At 39.9% G+C, this 16,253-nt stretch overlaps 1 protein-coding gene across 1 annotated transcript in view; it reads right to left on the reverse strand.

Moving 5' to 3' along the window:
• Positions 1 to 16,253, reverse strand: part of NEK11 (NIMA related kinase 11) — a 99,442-nt gene that overhangs the window by 15,621 nt on the left and 67,568 nt on the right. The window contains exons 13-14 of the mRNA XM_063124386.1: positions 12,515 to 12,669; positions 8,381 to 8,441 (exon numbers count right to left, since the gene is read on the reverse strand). Of these exons, the coding sequence (XP_062980456.1) occupies positions 8,381 to 8,441; positions 12,515 to 12,669 (216 nt within the window). The remainder of the gene's footprint in view (positions 1 to 8,380; positions 8,442 to 12,514; positions 12,670 to 16,253) is intronic.

Below are 16,253 nucleotides of genomic sequence, written 5' to 3' on the forward strand. Positions count from 1 at the left end.
GGCAACATGGGCCAATTGTTGTGGGGGGAAACTTTCCCAGAGGGAAATACTAGGTGAATGAATACAATCTTAGGGCCTTATATTGCCTACACTTTTAAATATACAACAGAAAAGGGTAAATGGAGAGGTTTCAATAACCACATTTTTTATTCTCAGTGAACCTTATTTACGCTTATAAACATTCAATTTTACAGAGCCTAGTTTTTGAGATACCTTCACTTCATTTTTGAGATACCTTACATCAAGAGCCTAACTGAAGAAACAAATGTCAAAGGATGCCCTTGTTGCACTCCCTTTGAGCAGTTTTGAGAAATTCTATGCAGACTGGTAAAGTTCCACTGATACCTGAGGAGTAATACCCTAAAAATAAGCAAATACATTTTGCCTATTAAAGGTATGAGAGAATTCATCTTCTCAATGCTGGGCACCATATTTTTCATTTAAAGACATAGAGGGTCTTTAAAGTCCAAACATGATACACAACTGACTTTAAGTTACTTGAGGTTTTAAAGAGTCCACCAAGGACAAGGTGGGATTATTACTACAAAATTACTATCTTGCTGTGCAAGATGTGTGATGGTGTTATGAGTAGTTTGCATACTTTTATTCTAGAAATGTCCCAAGTGTTTTTATTGTTATAATACTTCAGCCTCTTTTAATCTGAGATTTTGTTATTAAAGACATCTTTCTTGGGTTTTCTGGGACCTCAGGCTAAATAACTTAATTTTTATATTGTTTTGCCTTCATGTTGGCTCTTGGCCTAACAAAACTTGTTCTCAAATGCAACATTATCTTCCTCCAATTTAAAGTATGACCTTGCACAAATTGCTTTGCTGAGGGAAAGACTTTGGATTACAATGGGCACTTTATGAAGTTAAATGAAAGGTCGTTTATTCAATTTTGAGAAGTTTTCAGGTAGTAAGCAGTGTATGGGTTTTTCGAATGCAACAAAAATGCCATTACTACGGAACAGGTATCTGGAATAAAGCTTTGAAATGTGTGGAGTCCAAAATTATAAGATGATTAGATATCCAATTTCCTCTAGGGGGAAATTTCTGCAAACAACAACAACAAAACACATTCTCAGTCAATGGGTAAGACCTGCATAGGTACTAGGGTGTAATGTACATACCCCAGTCTAAGTGCCTAGCCCCATCATTCCATTGTACAATAGCAGCAGAACAAAGATTGGCTAGAGAGCTCCACAAACCACGTTGCCTCCTTCCTCCAGTATGGGGGCTGCTGGAACAGGACAAGAGGAAATCCCATGTACAACTCATATCCAAGAGACATTTTTTTCAGGCTATACCACAAACCGCTGGCCATTGCCACAAATGCTCACCTCACTGACATCCACGTGTCCAGAAATGCAAAAGGGAAGGGCTAGAAAAAGAATACACACTGGAAAGGGACCACATGGCCACAAATACCACGAAACAGGATTCTTAGGGCAGCGTCAGCTGACATGTTTGCACTAACTACTGTACAGATGGCAAGGATCCATTGTCAAGCCTGGATCCATTTGGCTTCCTAATGCATGCATGCACGCATGCATTTCTAACTTGCTTTACTTGTGTTCATCCTTTATATATTTAGGTGTACAAACAGGAAGTACATTCCTGTTTACACCCAAATTTTGTAAACATCAAAGTATATGAAGCAGTCCACATTAGGATCAGATCTTTACCTTCACCTTTCTAATCCCCTACCTCCCAGTGGGAACCTAGGGCATGTCTACCCGGGGCGATATCCCGGGGATTGTCCTGGGATCGTCTCTGTGTGTCCTTATACAGAAAACACTGTAGCCGCACAATGCTGTTGTGTTACTAGTGTCTTAATGCTGCCTTTGTAGGACCAGCTAGCAACTAGAAGTGTAAGCTGAAGAAAATCCATGCACAGATAGCTTGCGATTTGAAAGGCAATTCAACAGCAACGCTGTTTTACTGACTTAAGGGGAGAGGTACAAGCGTATCTTGTCTGGATAGCACAGATTTGCCCTCAAAGATTGCTAGGAACAACAACATATTCTTGTCCAGCCTTAATGTTTTATCAGCAAACCGAATGCCAACAAGAATTCTTGCTAATACTGTGAAACTGACTCCAATTCATGCAAATTTATACCACTGAGCAATTATATGACAATAAAATGGATACCTTTCATTGAGCATTGTGTACGTGCTGTGCTTACACAATCACTTTTAAAAACGTTTGTACAATAAAATTAGTGGGGACAAGAGAAGGTTCTATGCAACATATGAGATCTAATTGTTATATAACTTGAGGCACTGCAGAAGACTTAAAATACAGTCTCGTTTGAGCATTCTTTATAACTACATTGCATTACATTGGAATTTGCCATCAGTAAATGTTTAATGAACGTTAGCATTCATTAATGTTAATGAACTGAATACTGGTCTTCTAAAATTCAACGAACTGTTTTACGCACATGACCCAAAATAGTCTAAGCACGGTATTTAACCTCCCACGCGCCAAATACAATGCTCTTTTCGTCAGAAGGTCCTTCATAAAATGATTGAACTTAATTCAATGACAAATCATAAACGAAGCAAAAGGAATGAGGGAGAGGCAGATGTGGGTTTAACACACAAAAAATAAATGTTCAGAATATGGCACACCCATCTTTTGCACCAATGCAATGGCATAAACTATGATACCAGAAATCCCCTAACCACATATTTAATATGTGCAATGCCTCACTATATAGGCTGTTGGTGTGCATTACTACATTTGTATCAAAACAGTAATGTTACTGCCAGATGTACTATTAAGGGAAGCCCTGAATTTCTTTGATACCTGCATTTTTGTTTGTATATATAGAGTTTGGTTGCAAAAGAACAAAAAATGTTAGTATTTTCAGAGCAAGATGCTGTTTGATTATAAATATATCCTAATGTATGGCATCTAAAGTGCAAGATATACTTTTTGAGGTATACAGAAATTATTGTTGTGAACAAAAACAATGTTTTAAAATACCTTAGGGAAGGAACCAGATACTCTGGAAGTAGTACTGGTCTCGGTATTCAATACCATGTTACACACTCCACTTGCTCACTTGACATGAAACAAGTACATCATTAAAAACAAACAAACATGTATTTATTTTGTGTAACCTGCTCTTCATTTTATGGATGTAGAAGTATAAATTCAGGAGCTCAGAGTGGTTTATTTGAGGCTTCCAGTGGTCTCTCACCCAGGCACTCATGAGGTAGGCAACCATTTAGGTTCACCAATGACACATCACAAGATGACCTCAGTCTTAGAGGACAACAGATGCTACAAGTATGCTCCACTGGCATTATTAATTTATTTAATTATATTCCACCATTCCTTCAAGGGCTTTGAGATGGCATACATAGTATAGCTGAGCAGGGATTTGAACCTGGGTCTCCTAGTCTTAGTCTAACAAGACGGTGGTTAGATTCTCAGGCACATCCACTGGCACAAATATTTAAAATGACAGTGTACATTTCCCAAGCCTAAAAACGCTAACCTCTTATATAAATAACTTATTCAATGAATAAGCAATATTCAATGGGCAATATACTCAATTTGCGGTACATAGATGAAAGTAACCTTTGCTGCTTCTAAACTTTGTATTAGAAGGCTTCAAGTTTCACAGGATTGTAAGTGACGAATAGGAAACTAACACATTTCTTTTTTCATTATCACTTTCTTTAAAAGCTAGAGAAAAACAAAAGGAATTAGAGATAGACTTCCAGAAAAATAAAATAAAATCTGTGAATAAATTAATTATAAGCACACTTACTTGGAAGAAAGTTCCAGTGAATGTATTTAGGGTTAAGGTGAAAGTCCAATTATTGCATTATTGCAGAGGGAGACAGACAAAGACGACCTCCAGGCCTGCCCAGTTGGATTCCCTCGACCCCTAATAGGACCATCTGCCAGCAACTGCCTTATGGGAAGAATTCCAAGAGAGAGAAGGAGCAGCCCTAGCTCAAAGTCCCTCCTCGCCTAAGGCGAGAACACGTGCTGCCTTCACGGGGCTCATTTATATTAGGGTGACCATATTTGGGAAACCAAAAAAGGGGACACCTAGTGTGTGTGGGGGGGGGGAAGCAGCTTTCTGAGTCCTGCAGAAAGTACTTTATTCCCCTGCCACCTTAAAGAACCCGATTGGAGTGGAGGAGGGGAAAGGATTTCATTCTGCACCACCACCATCCACTCCAATTGGGGCCTTTTCTATAATGTCCACGAATGACCCACTTTCCCCTTTAAGATCTCAATTGGAGCTCAGGGTGGGGGAATGATGTGCCTCAAGAAAGCATGTCATTCACTCCTGCCATGCTAATGGCAGCCTTAAAGGGGAAGGTGCGTCATTCCAGGACATTATTGAAAATTATAGAAAATCCCCCGACACCATGGAAAGAACAAAAACCAAGACAAATCCGGGGAAATCCTGACAGTTGGTCACCCTAATTTATATTCTTGTGAATAGTAGCTACACATGCGAATGTTGCATCCCTCCAGTACTGTTGCAGATATAACAAGAAATCCTCCTTTTTCCCCTCACCAATCTTTGCCAGAATGAAAATGTCTTCTATATCAGATGTACAAGATGTTGAACTGATTGCCGTGTTCATAGCACTTTGAAACATATACTGCTTAGCATCAAATGCCATAGGTTTCCCGTAACTTCATTTCCCTATTGCATGTTAATTCAGAAGCATTTTCCACTCGATTTAAAGAGAGAGATGGCCTGACTTTTATTTCCCTTGGCTTTTATTTTCCTTCTATATGCATGTTCTATAGTGAAAGGGGTATAAAATGGGGTTTGTGCTAATAAGGGCATCATCACAGTAATAGTTGAATAATATTTTATTTGGACTACAATCCTGTACACTTTTAAATGGAAGTATGAGCCATTGCTACTCATGGGTTTTACTTCAGAGCAGACATGTCTAGGATTGCAGTGTTAAAATGTAACTACCAGTGTATTTAGATAAATAACTGAAATAACTGAATAAACACACAGCTAAGTCTTGCACATTTCAATCTACAGTTATTACAAATTTGTCTAGAGGGAAAGATGGTATGTTAGAAGAGAGAGATGTATCATATCCAATCCAAAATGAATTCAAAATGAATTAACTTTAATGCTCTTTCTTTCCCGGTAACATGTGCTAATATCCATTGAAATCAATTGAGTATGACCATAATGTGATGAAAGATAAAGAGCCAAATTTTATTTTAATAATGTTTTAACCACATATGACTCCAATTATTTTTCTTATTTTTTTTAAAAAAAATAAGGTTACTTATAGATGCATTAATAAAGAATATTCAGGTTGTAATCCTAAACACATTTCTAAGAAGTAAGCCTCACTGAATGCAATGGAATTTATTTCTCAGGACTGTGCTGTTAGAAGACATTTTGCAGTGCACTCCAATGCATGTCTACTCAGAGCTAAGACTCACTGAGTTCAAGAGAACTTGTTCCCAGGTAAATGTGTATAGGATAGCAGCCTTAGTCTTAAACACACTACTGTTATGTTTCTAAATGTACTGTTGTGTACCACCCAAGCCATTTTTACTGAAGGACATTATAAAAATATTTGAAAAATTGCACTAAAATAAGTTAAGTAATAATTCATTAGTGCCATTTTAAAATCAAATATGCATGACAGCCCAAGCGGGGATAAGTCTACCACACAGGGTGGATAAAAATCAATGATTTTTTTAAAACACACACACACACACAAATTGGATTTTTTTTATTTAAATCGGATTTTTTTTATTTAAATCGGATTTTTTTAATTTAAATTGGATTTTTGAAATAAAATGCTTTTTGAGGGAAAATCTATCTAAAGATAGTTTTCTATTTAAGATACATTACAGTCCAAAGGTTATTCATCATGAAATAAGGATTAGTTTTTAATAATGTAGCATGAAGCTGTTTCAATTTTTTGGTAAATGAATTCCATTAATCCATTCACAATGTCATGCTCTTCCAGAGGTTTCTGTAAGATTATTTTTCTCCTTCCAATAAAGTACAGCAGAAAAGTTGTCCAAATATTAATGATTAACCTATTAAAGTGGAGATAGTTCACCTCGTAATAGTTTCATAATGATGTGTTTCTAATAGTATAACCAAATCAGTATTTTTTTTGATATAACTGTAAAACTAATCTGAAAAGTTGCTATTCTAAAAACGAAACCTTCATCTGGTTGTAAATATTAAGATTATACCAGCAAGAATGAGTCTTTGGTAACTCTGAGTTGTGTAAAATATAGTGAAGAAGCGTGCACTTTTTTTTTTAAGGGGGAGTCACATGATTAAATTGAGTCTTTCTGAGTAGTGATTTAAATCGTGATTAAAATCATGATTTAAATCAAATTGATTTAAGTCAAACCCACCCTGCTACCACATACACTATTCCTGCTAGTGGTAGTCCCCAAAGGGGGGCATTCTTTGGATCCACTGTCTGCTCCCCAGAGAGGCCTCCAGATTGGGCCCCTCAGCTATACCAGCCTGGAGGTGACAGAGCTCTCCAACTCCTGATAAGAATCAGGGAGGGGAGGGGAGGGGAGGGGAGAAAGAATTCCAAAAATGGATATCTGCCAGGCTGAAAAATCCAGTAAAGCTGCTGCCCTGCTCCTCCTACCCTTGCCAGCATGAGCTGGCCAGGATTTGGAAGCGGTGAATTTGTCCCCTGCAATCCTACAGACTAAGGGGGTCATCAGATGAACTTTTTATTACATTCTTGTTATGACCACTCATGGTTTTTCACACATCCTTTAGGTGCTGCCGTCTGCCTCCCATGCACCTCCCATTCCTTCCACTCATTTTTCCATTGCAACCCCCCCCCCCCACAAAAAAACCCCTGGAAAATCCAACTTATTATTTTAAAAAAGAAACTTGCTGCCATTTCCTGCTGTGTGCAGGAAAAGCAGTGCAATAAAAACGCCCAATGAATCAGCCACGTGATAATTTCTGCTGCTTCTTTTTCTCCCCATGTAGAGATCGTCACTATTGTGTAGGGTGGCCCTATGGAAAGTAGAACAGGGCTCCTGTATCTTTAACAGTTGTATAGAAAAGGGAATTTCAGCAGGTGTCATTTGGATGCATGCAGCACCTGGTGAACTTCCCTCTTCATCACAACAGTTAAAGCTTCAGGAGCCCTGCCCTCTTTTGTATCTGGTCACTCTAGGAGAACTCCTGCAGCTTTAACTGTTGTGATGAAGAGGGAGTTTCACCAGGTGCTGCATGCATACAAATGACACATGCTGAAATTCCCTTTTCTATACAACTGTTAAAGATACAGGAGCCCTCTCCTCCTTTCCATATGGTCACCCTACTATTGTGGGACAGCAGCAGGAGGCCATAGTGACAGTGGGAATCACCACCACCACCTCATCTGATGATGCCCTAAGGATTGTTCTGACATTCCATTATAACTTGCAAGATTTATTTTCAAGTCAGGATACATATGATTGGGGCGCAAAGTTTGATAACACAAGACCATTTATTTTTATGGGACTTCAGTAACCCAGCGCATCAATCTTTTGACAGTTATGTAGGGATAAGCTTTCCCTAATGCATGGGAGGTGTTGACTTCCACTCCCATATCCTCTGCCAGGGATGCTGGCGAAGGATGATGGAAGGACCAGGTTTGGGGAAGGCTTGCTAGGGATATGTGGTTTCAGAATACATCAAAGGAGTGGCTTTAAACTGCATCGCATCAACATCCCATCTAGCCTTATCTCTCAATCATCACTTAGCCTAGTACTGTTGATTCAGACTGGCAGCATACTTTTAAGGGCCCAGGGATCTCTTCCAGTCCCATATACTTGCATTTTTCAGTAGAAGATTCCAGAGAAGTGATCAAGTAGAGTATCTACTATTGAGCTAAAGCAGCCTCCTCCAACCTGGAGCTCCCCAGATGTTTTAGATTACAACTCCCAGCATTCCTGATCATTGGCCATTCTGGCTGGTGCTGATTGGAGCTGAAGTCCAACATTTGTGGAGGGCACCAGCTTGGGGAAGGCTGAGCTAAGGCACCTTCATATTAGGCAGAGTCAGGGCCCAAATCCAAACTCTCAGAAGTATTCCCACCCACTAGATTAAAATGAAACCCTTAATAAATCTGTGTGTTCACTTCCCTGTTAGTGTTTATGTGCAAGATTTTTAAAGGAGTTACTCTTGAGGAGGAGATATTCTGAGAAAACTAGATCACCATTTTCATTACAAATAACCAGACTACTTACTTCCCAAGTTGCAAAGTAAGGCTCAGGATAACTACATACACCAAGGCTGGGGACAAATACAAATGGAACCAAGTTTTCGATATTATTATTAAACTCTACTGTTAATTCTTGAAAAAGGACACAATTATCTCACCTAAAGAGCTGGTATTTAAGATGTTCTCCATAAACATGGCCATTGCTTCAACATCACTGTCCTGTCAATAGAAGAAAAAGATAAAGTGGAAAAGCGGCTGTTCTAGAAGTAGTCAAAATTGGGTGGAAGTGTAGAGAATAGAGTGCCCCTGGTCTTTCTAGGGATGCTTCCAGATGAGGCTTTTATCATGCAATTGTCTGAATTTTACAGAGTGTTCAGACATTAAGCTCCATCACACCTAGGAAAAAATGCTGGCTACTGTCGCTTCTCCGTCGTCACTCAGGAAGTAAACAAGGAACATGAGACCCATTCAGTCGGGCTTTGTAATCACGCTGCTTCTCCCACACACACCAGGAGAGAGCAGCAACTTCAAGATTAAAAAATATTTTGGAATTTTTCTGGTTTTTCTTGCGGCTCAAGGAAGGCCAGAAGGGGCGGAAGGGGTGCAGGAGGCAGACAACGTCATGTGAGGGACCTCCGAGAAATCCATGAGTGCCCAGTAACGAGCGTGCAATAAAACGCTCGCCGGATGGAGCTCATTGTCACTTTCCACTTCAAATCTTCCATGTTTTTCACCACTCCTGTCCCTCCCCCCCCCCAAAAAAAAAAACATTAAGGAGGAAAAGATAGAATAGCTGCACAATGTCTTCTGATTGGTAGCATTAGGAGCCATCTGCCTAGAAGCGCCCTAGAAACTGATTATCTGTCTTCTGTTCATTTTTAGTGTCTGATTCATCCCTTAAACACGTAAACAAATTAGAGATTGAAATTAATTCAAGCCTGTTTCCACTGATTTTTCCTTGAACTGAATTAGCAATAATGCCGATTTTGGTGTGACTTGGACAGAACAAGGGTTTTGGGTAAATGTAGAAATAACATTGGTGTGGAAAGACCATCTTAACTACCTGTAGGAGCCAATAAATGTTCATTCAGTCCAACCGTTGGACTGAATGTAGGGTGACCATCTGAAAAGGAGGACAGGGCTCCTGTATCTTTAACAGTTGCATAGAAAAGGGAATTTCAGCAGGTGTTATTTGTATATATGGAGAACCTGGAAAAATTCCCTCTTCATCACAACAGTTAAAGCTGCAGGAGACCTGCCCTTTAGACCAGATACAAAAGAGGGCAGGGGTTGTGCAGCTTTAACTGTTGTGATGAAGAGGAAATTTCACCAGGTTCTCCATATATACAAATGACACCTGCAGAAATTCCCTTTTCAATACAACTGTTAAAGATACAGGAGCCCTGTCCTCATTTTCAGATGGTCACCCTAACTGAATGAACATCTACTCAAGATATGTATGATGCACAGTGTAGCCATTGGCTGCCTCTCTATCAAGTCACAGGGACTCAACAAGTTTGTCTCTGGCATATACCATATTCTCCTCCTCTCTAATCTCCTATAGTGGCAAGCAGCCAATTAGACCTGAAACTTGGTAAAAGCAAGTGTGAGAAAAAATATAAAGATGAACAGCAAAGCCTAGTAAATTACCTGCTCTTAATAATCCAGGGGTACAATCAAGTCAGACATTTTGTACAAACCCAGTTCAATTCAATTCTACATTTGTACATAATTTTTCAGACTTTCCTTCATCATATACATTAGGAGTATATGGCCATCTGGCCAATTTATCCAATTCAAATGCAAATTTGCTTTAACTAAAGTAAAATAGATGCTGAGTTAGTAAAAGAAAATCCAGTTTGTCCCCACCCCTCCATGAGGTGTGTGTGTGTGTTTTTAAAAAAACACCAGATAATTTCTCAGTTCCATATGGCAACTGACAAATATGGGAATGCTTTGGCTTCATTATAACTGATCCCATTTCTCCTCAGCTCAGGATGATTTCATATATTTCAGATTGATTGATATTAAAGATGCAGAGTTTGCCAATAATTTATACACCAAAGGAGGCTGGGCAGAATTTATGTACTTCAAGATCAAATTGAGTTCAATAGAAAAATTAAGCAAATTCTTAAACCTCTTCCACTGAAATCAAAGGAATTTCAAAGAGCACACTTCATTTACTAACTTATTTTGAATTGTGATTGTGCAAAGATCATTTTTTATTAAAAAAAAAAGTATAAGCATTTCGACTCTCTTCTTAGTGACAGTAATTTGGGGGGCATAAGACACCGTTTTCAATTTAGAAAACTGAAAACTGTTTGATAGTGAGGAACAGAGATTAAGAGAAACAGAATCCAAGACGCTGATACAAGGGAAAGGTGATGAGTGTCTTCTTTTATTGATACGGTGCTAAATGTGAGTGTGCCAGCATATGCTCTCATCTGATTGTATAGCTACTTCATTCATTAATGACAACAAAATTTATGTGTGTGCACTGGGTGGAAAACAAACAGGCACAAATAGTGGAATCAAATTCTGACAGAGGTGTCAATAAAATAGCTTCCATTTCCTCCAGCTCTATTGTTATCTTGTCACAGAAATATGAACCACAAAGACATGACAAAATGTCACACTGTCCAAACCTGATTGCCAGTCCTGAGCTTACTCTGCATTGTTAAAAATATTCTGTCTATATCATACACCTTCTAAAATACTGAAAAGCAGCCGGCCTGTTTACAATATGATTGATTGCCACAGATAATGATAGAATTCTTTATATGCTCCATAGAAGGAAAACATTGGATTATCCAGGAGGAAAAAACACAATACTTGTGAAAGTGAGCAATCATATAATTTGCAGCATACATCAGCATTTCAAGGTATTATTCAGTCTGTGCAGTGCTAGCACTCTAAACATAATGTAAAATCTCCTTTTAGTTACCTGGGTTTGGGAAGGCAGGATAACAAAAATGCACCCAGATCTAGGTTCAGATCTCAGTTCAACCATGTTTTCAAATTATATTGAAAAACAGAAGGAGATAATATGACTCATATATGCTACTATGAAATGTCATTCTTAAGTAACATCCATGGTCTCTTATCTCTTTCAGACACAGTTAGAATCATAGAATCATAGAATAGCAGAGTTGGAAGGGGCCTACAAGGCCATCGAGTCCAACCCCCCCCCTAAAGCATGCCTGACAGATGCTTGTCCAGCATAATAGGTCATAGTTATATGACCTAAAATGCTGCATGTTTTCTCCAGTAAGTATTTTGTGGTAAAAAAATAATAATAATAAAACAATCCCCTCCCCCACCTGTACTCACACGTGTTTTCGTGGCACATTGTCCATGAGTAGATATTATATAATGAGACAGACAGCTTGTAATCATCTATTCAGATTGATCTCACAGGTTAAAATAATTTTGTTTTCCGGAGAGGTGTTCCACAATCATATTTCTTCTTAAAATTTGGGCATGTTTGCACAAGGCTTTTTGCATTAGAGCATCATAATTCAGCCACCTACATAGGAAGAGGATGTGGAATCCACTGATGATGAAATAGTGCCTACTTGGGAGTACGCTTCTTCCCACACACTTTAATTTTTGCTAAAGTCATAAACCAACAATCAATGCAGACATATCCTCAGAGGTTCATCAGACAAGCGTTTTATCACACGCTAGCTGCTGGTTAATAATCTGGGCCTCCGTCTACGTTAAGGACTTGTAAAATTGTCGTGTATTTTAAATGTTTGTTTTAATATTGTATTATTTATTTTAACTTTTGTATATTTCTTTTCATAGGTTTTAAAATACATATGTTTTAAATTTTGTAAGGCCCCCTTGAGGCCCAGTATTGGGCAAAAGGCAGGATACAAATAAATATAATAATAATAATAATAATGATGCCCACTGACGGATGTGCATGCGTCCTTTAGGTGACGATGTCCGCTGCTGCACAACTGCTGCTCCTTCCACTTGGTTTTCCATTACAAAATAGATCCCTTTTAATGCATGTTTTAAAAAATGGAATTTGCCGTGATCTCCTGCCGTGTGCAGGGAAAGTGGCATGATAAAAACAGCCCCTGAATGGGCCACGTGTTCTTTGTTTACTTCCTCTTCCCTCCGGGAAGAAAGAGGAAGCAAGGAAACACTACCCCCTCCCCATGTGATGACATTCTTAGTGGGCTTTTTCAAAAGCATCATGTGCTTTTTCCTCTTTGTTTACATTGCTTAACTGTAAAACCTCTACCCTATGTTCAACACCTTTGTGAAGAGTGAATGTATACCTGCTGATTTGTTTTACACACAGTTTGTGATGTGTTCAGTTCTTCAACTTCTGTCATTTCCTCCTCCTCTTCCTCCCCCTCCTCACTTGTTTCTGAGCATGAATCAAACACATCGTTATAATACTCTTCTGCAATGAGTGGATCTTCTGGGATCTCTGTAAGAAAATAGAATAATAGTTTAATAATGCTCAATGGTTCTTTACTAAGGGCTGAATCTAATGAATCTAAGGCTTTGCCTTAGCTGAAAGTACTTCTGCTCATGCAAATCAGAGGACACCCAGTTTCCAACAGTGCCCCAAGAAGTGGTTCCTGAGGACTAGGGGACTCTGAGACAGAATGGGATGCGGCATAGAGGGCTACAGTAAGTAGGGAGAATCAACATAGATTAGGTGCGCCAGCTAAGGCAATGCCACCAGTAGATACACACCTAAGTATCTATCAATGCTTTTAAATGACAAGAAAGTTCAAGTCACCTATGAGACATTTAGAATGCAAAATACTGGAGGAAGAATATATGAGCTTGATGTTGTACATTTTCAGTGACATAAATAAGACCACGGTTCTGAAAATGCAAACGACAATTATTCTGAAATAATTCTGAAACTATTTGCTTGTGAGAAAACCCTTCACACGTGTGCCCTGTGCTGCTTGCAATTCCGTGTCTTCTTATTTAGTATATTTCTGACCAAGAAGATTTGACATACCCAACAGAGTGCAGAATGGCAGCTATTCAGCTTAATGGAGTGCTCAGTTACACATACCAAGAGCATAGCAAGCATCCCAGTTCAGTGCAGACAAGGTGATAAGAGAAAATGACAATATTTCCTGAAAGCAAAAGGTGCAATTTTCAAATCAGGCTGGCATCAACACGAAGCATACTCAGGCAACTGGTAGGCAACCAGTGAGGGCACACAGGTGCTGATGCCTGCTCTGAATTGGGCCTACCTGCCTATGTGTCCCCATATTGTGGTATTGATCTCATTGCCATCTATCATTGTAAATGTCCCACAATGCCCTGGAGCAATGTTATGTTGAAGCATTGTGGAAAATTTTAAATCGTGGGGGATTACAAGAGTGGAATCAAGAGAGATTTTTTAAAAAATTAACATTACATTAATGATAAGAAAGTTATTCTCATTAAATAAGTAGAAATGCACATGGTATATAATGAATACTGAGGTTTTTATACATTTATAAGTTAAATAATTGTGCAAGGAATGAAACTCTGCAGCAGACAATGAAATATGACATAGCTAAACTTTTGCTTGTCCCTACCAGCAGTTTTTCTTTAGTGAGATAAACCCAGTCTTTGAAAAATAGTTTTAATTTGCTCCTTCCCAGGAGTTCATTAATAGTGCATTAATGCAGTATTCTGAGATTCACATGCACTTAAGAGCAATGGAAGAGTTCATTTAGTTAAAACAAATAAACAAACAAACAATAAATTAGGGTGAACATGCAAAATAATAAAATTGTGCTACAAGTTAACAAGTTTACTGACGGCCCTTAACTACAGGGGACACTATCGTGTCCCCTGTAATAAAGAACAAAAAGGGCAAAACACATCACTTGTAGTGATTTCTTGTCTAATTCAAAGTCCTTTGCACAGAGTAAACACTAGGGGTGTTTCCAGTCAAGACTTTTATCATGTCATCAGCCTGCCTTAGTCACAAAAACTTAGAGGGGGTCCAGATGACAATGTCTTCCACTTCATCAGGAGTAAGAGATTAACATTAAAGGTGTCCTGAGCATATGCCAAAGAGCTGTTTTTGGGCATATGGTCTCCTGAATGTTGATGAGACAAGTTTAACATTCCAAGCCAAAGAAGAAGTTCCAAGGGAAATAACCTTCCCTTCATAATACAGCTGATGAACTGGGCAAACCTGCAACCAAACCAGGCTATTACAAATTTCAGCAGCATCACTATTCAAAATGTAACATTTATAGACTCCAGATGAATCTTTAAATCACACAGAAATGAAGGTTTATGGCCTGCTCCAGCCACTAATGAAGTCATGAAGTCATGCTGGTGCCATTTATGCAGTAATTTGTCACATATTCTTGGGGTCAAACATTCAAATGTGTCTGTGAGTGGGCAAAATCAGCTAATTACGAGAAACCTAATTGCCAATAAAGAATAGATTATGGCATAATATGCACAATTATCCATACTGTGCTCATTCCATTACTTGTTTCTGTAGCACACAGGTTTGCGATTTAAGTCTCTAGGTAAAGAAAGGTAAATTGAGATAATGCCACAGTGGAAGAGTATTTTCAGATTTCCTTAAGCACTGTAGATTAAGGGGAAAGTTGCCATCAAGTAGTGATGTAAAACTGTTACAGATAACGCAGGAAAAGAGCGGACAACATGAAATGGACAGTATCAGAGGTAAGCAAGAAAGGTAGAAGTAGCCAGTGAGATGAATGGCCTTTTCCATCTGCTATTGCTTCACTAAACTGATACGGGACCCTCCCCCCCAATGGAGGCCATTAGAACCAATTCACCTGAGAAGAGAAGTGGTGACACCTCCATCAACATTGTAAATATTCTACTGTTTTAATGACAGGCTTTGGCCTGATCCAGCATGGGTCCTCTTACATTCTTTGGATTGCCATTTGATAAACAGCAAACTAGACTGCCAGAGATGAAGACCGAACTAGAGAATTCAGCTGGAGCATCTCCGGATGCAGGTTGTTCCCACAGATGACCTGATGTAGATGCAGCAGACTTTGAAGGGTCTGCTGGAGTGTTAATCTGTGTGCCTCCACCTATGCTCAACCTATATATTTGTAAATAATAAGGATGTGCTCCACTTCTCTTCGGTTCAGAGAAGCAGGAGCGAGGCGGCCTAATTCGCCTCCGGAAAAGGCGGAGGCGAAGAGAGTCAGGGGGGCTGCGGATCGAGGCGAAGAGGATCGCCTCAATCCGGAGCTTCGCCTGCAGGTAAGTGGGGGGGGGAGGGGGACTAATCTGGCGCTGGCGCCGCCACCATTCAGGTGGAGGCGGCGGCAGCATCAGGTAAGGGAGCAGGGAGGAGGGACGCTTACCTTCCTCCATCGTGGGCTTCAATTGAGGCCCCGGTTGAAGCCGGAAGTGAAGGCCGAGGCCTCTTCCGGCTTCAACCAGGGCCTCAATTGAAGCCCACGACGGAGGAAGGTAAGGGGGCGGGAGCAGAGGCGGGGACCTGGCCTACCTGGCGCCGCCATCCATGCGGCGGTGCCAGCGGCGCCAGGTAAGGGAGCAGGGAGGAGGGACGCTTACCTTCCTCTGTCGCGGGCTTCAATTGAGGCCCCGGTTGAAGCCAGAAGTGAAGGCCGAGGCCTCTTCTGGCTTCAACCGGGGCCTCAATTGAAGCCTGCGACGGAGGAAGGTAAGGGGGCGGGGTGGATGGGTGGCTTAACTTGCTCCGCCGCCGTCCATATAGTGACGAAGCGGCGCGAAGAGGATCGGGCCATGAAGCGAATTTTCTGGATCGGGCCACAAAGCGGATTGGGGGGTCTGTGCACACCCCTAGTAAATAACACAAATACTAATGCTAATGAGCCCCCTGTGACTTCATTCCAAAGGAAACTAAAGCCAAGATAAGCTCAAAAATGTTTCATAACAGTGTTTGCAATGCTTCCCAAGAGTGTTAGAGAGACTTGGCCTGAAATATAGGAAGTAAGAAGCTGGACAATGTACAAAATGATCAACTGTGTCGGAATATTTTTCCTGTACACACTTGCATAGGAATTATTT

This window comes from Elgaria multicarinata, chromosome 1 (genome assembly GCF_023053635.1).
Source record: "Elgaria multicarinata webbii isolate HBS135686 ecotype San Diego chromosome 1, rElgMul1.1.pri, whole genome shotgun sequence".
Classification (NCBI taxonomy): Eukaryota; Metazoa; Chordata; class Lepidosauria; order Squamata; family Anguidae; genus Elgaria; species Elgaria multicarinata.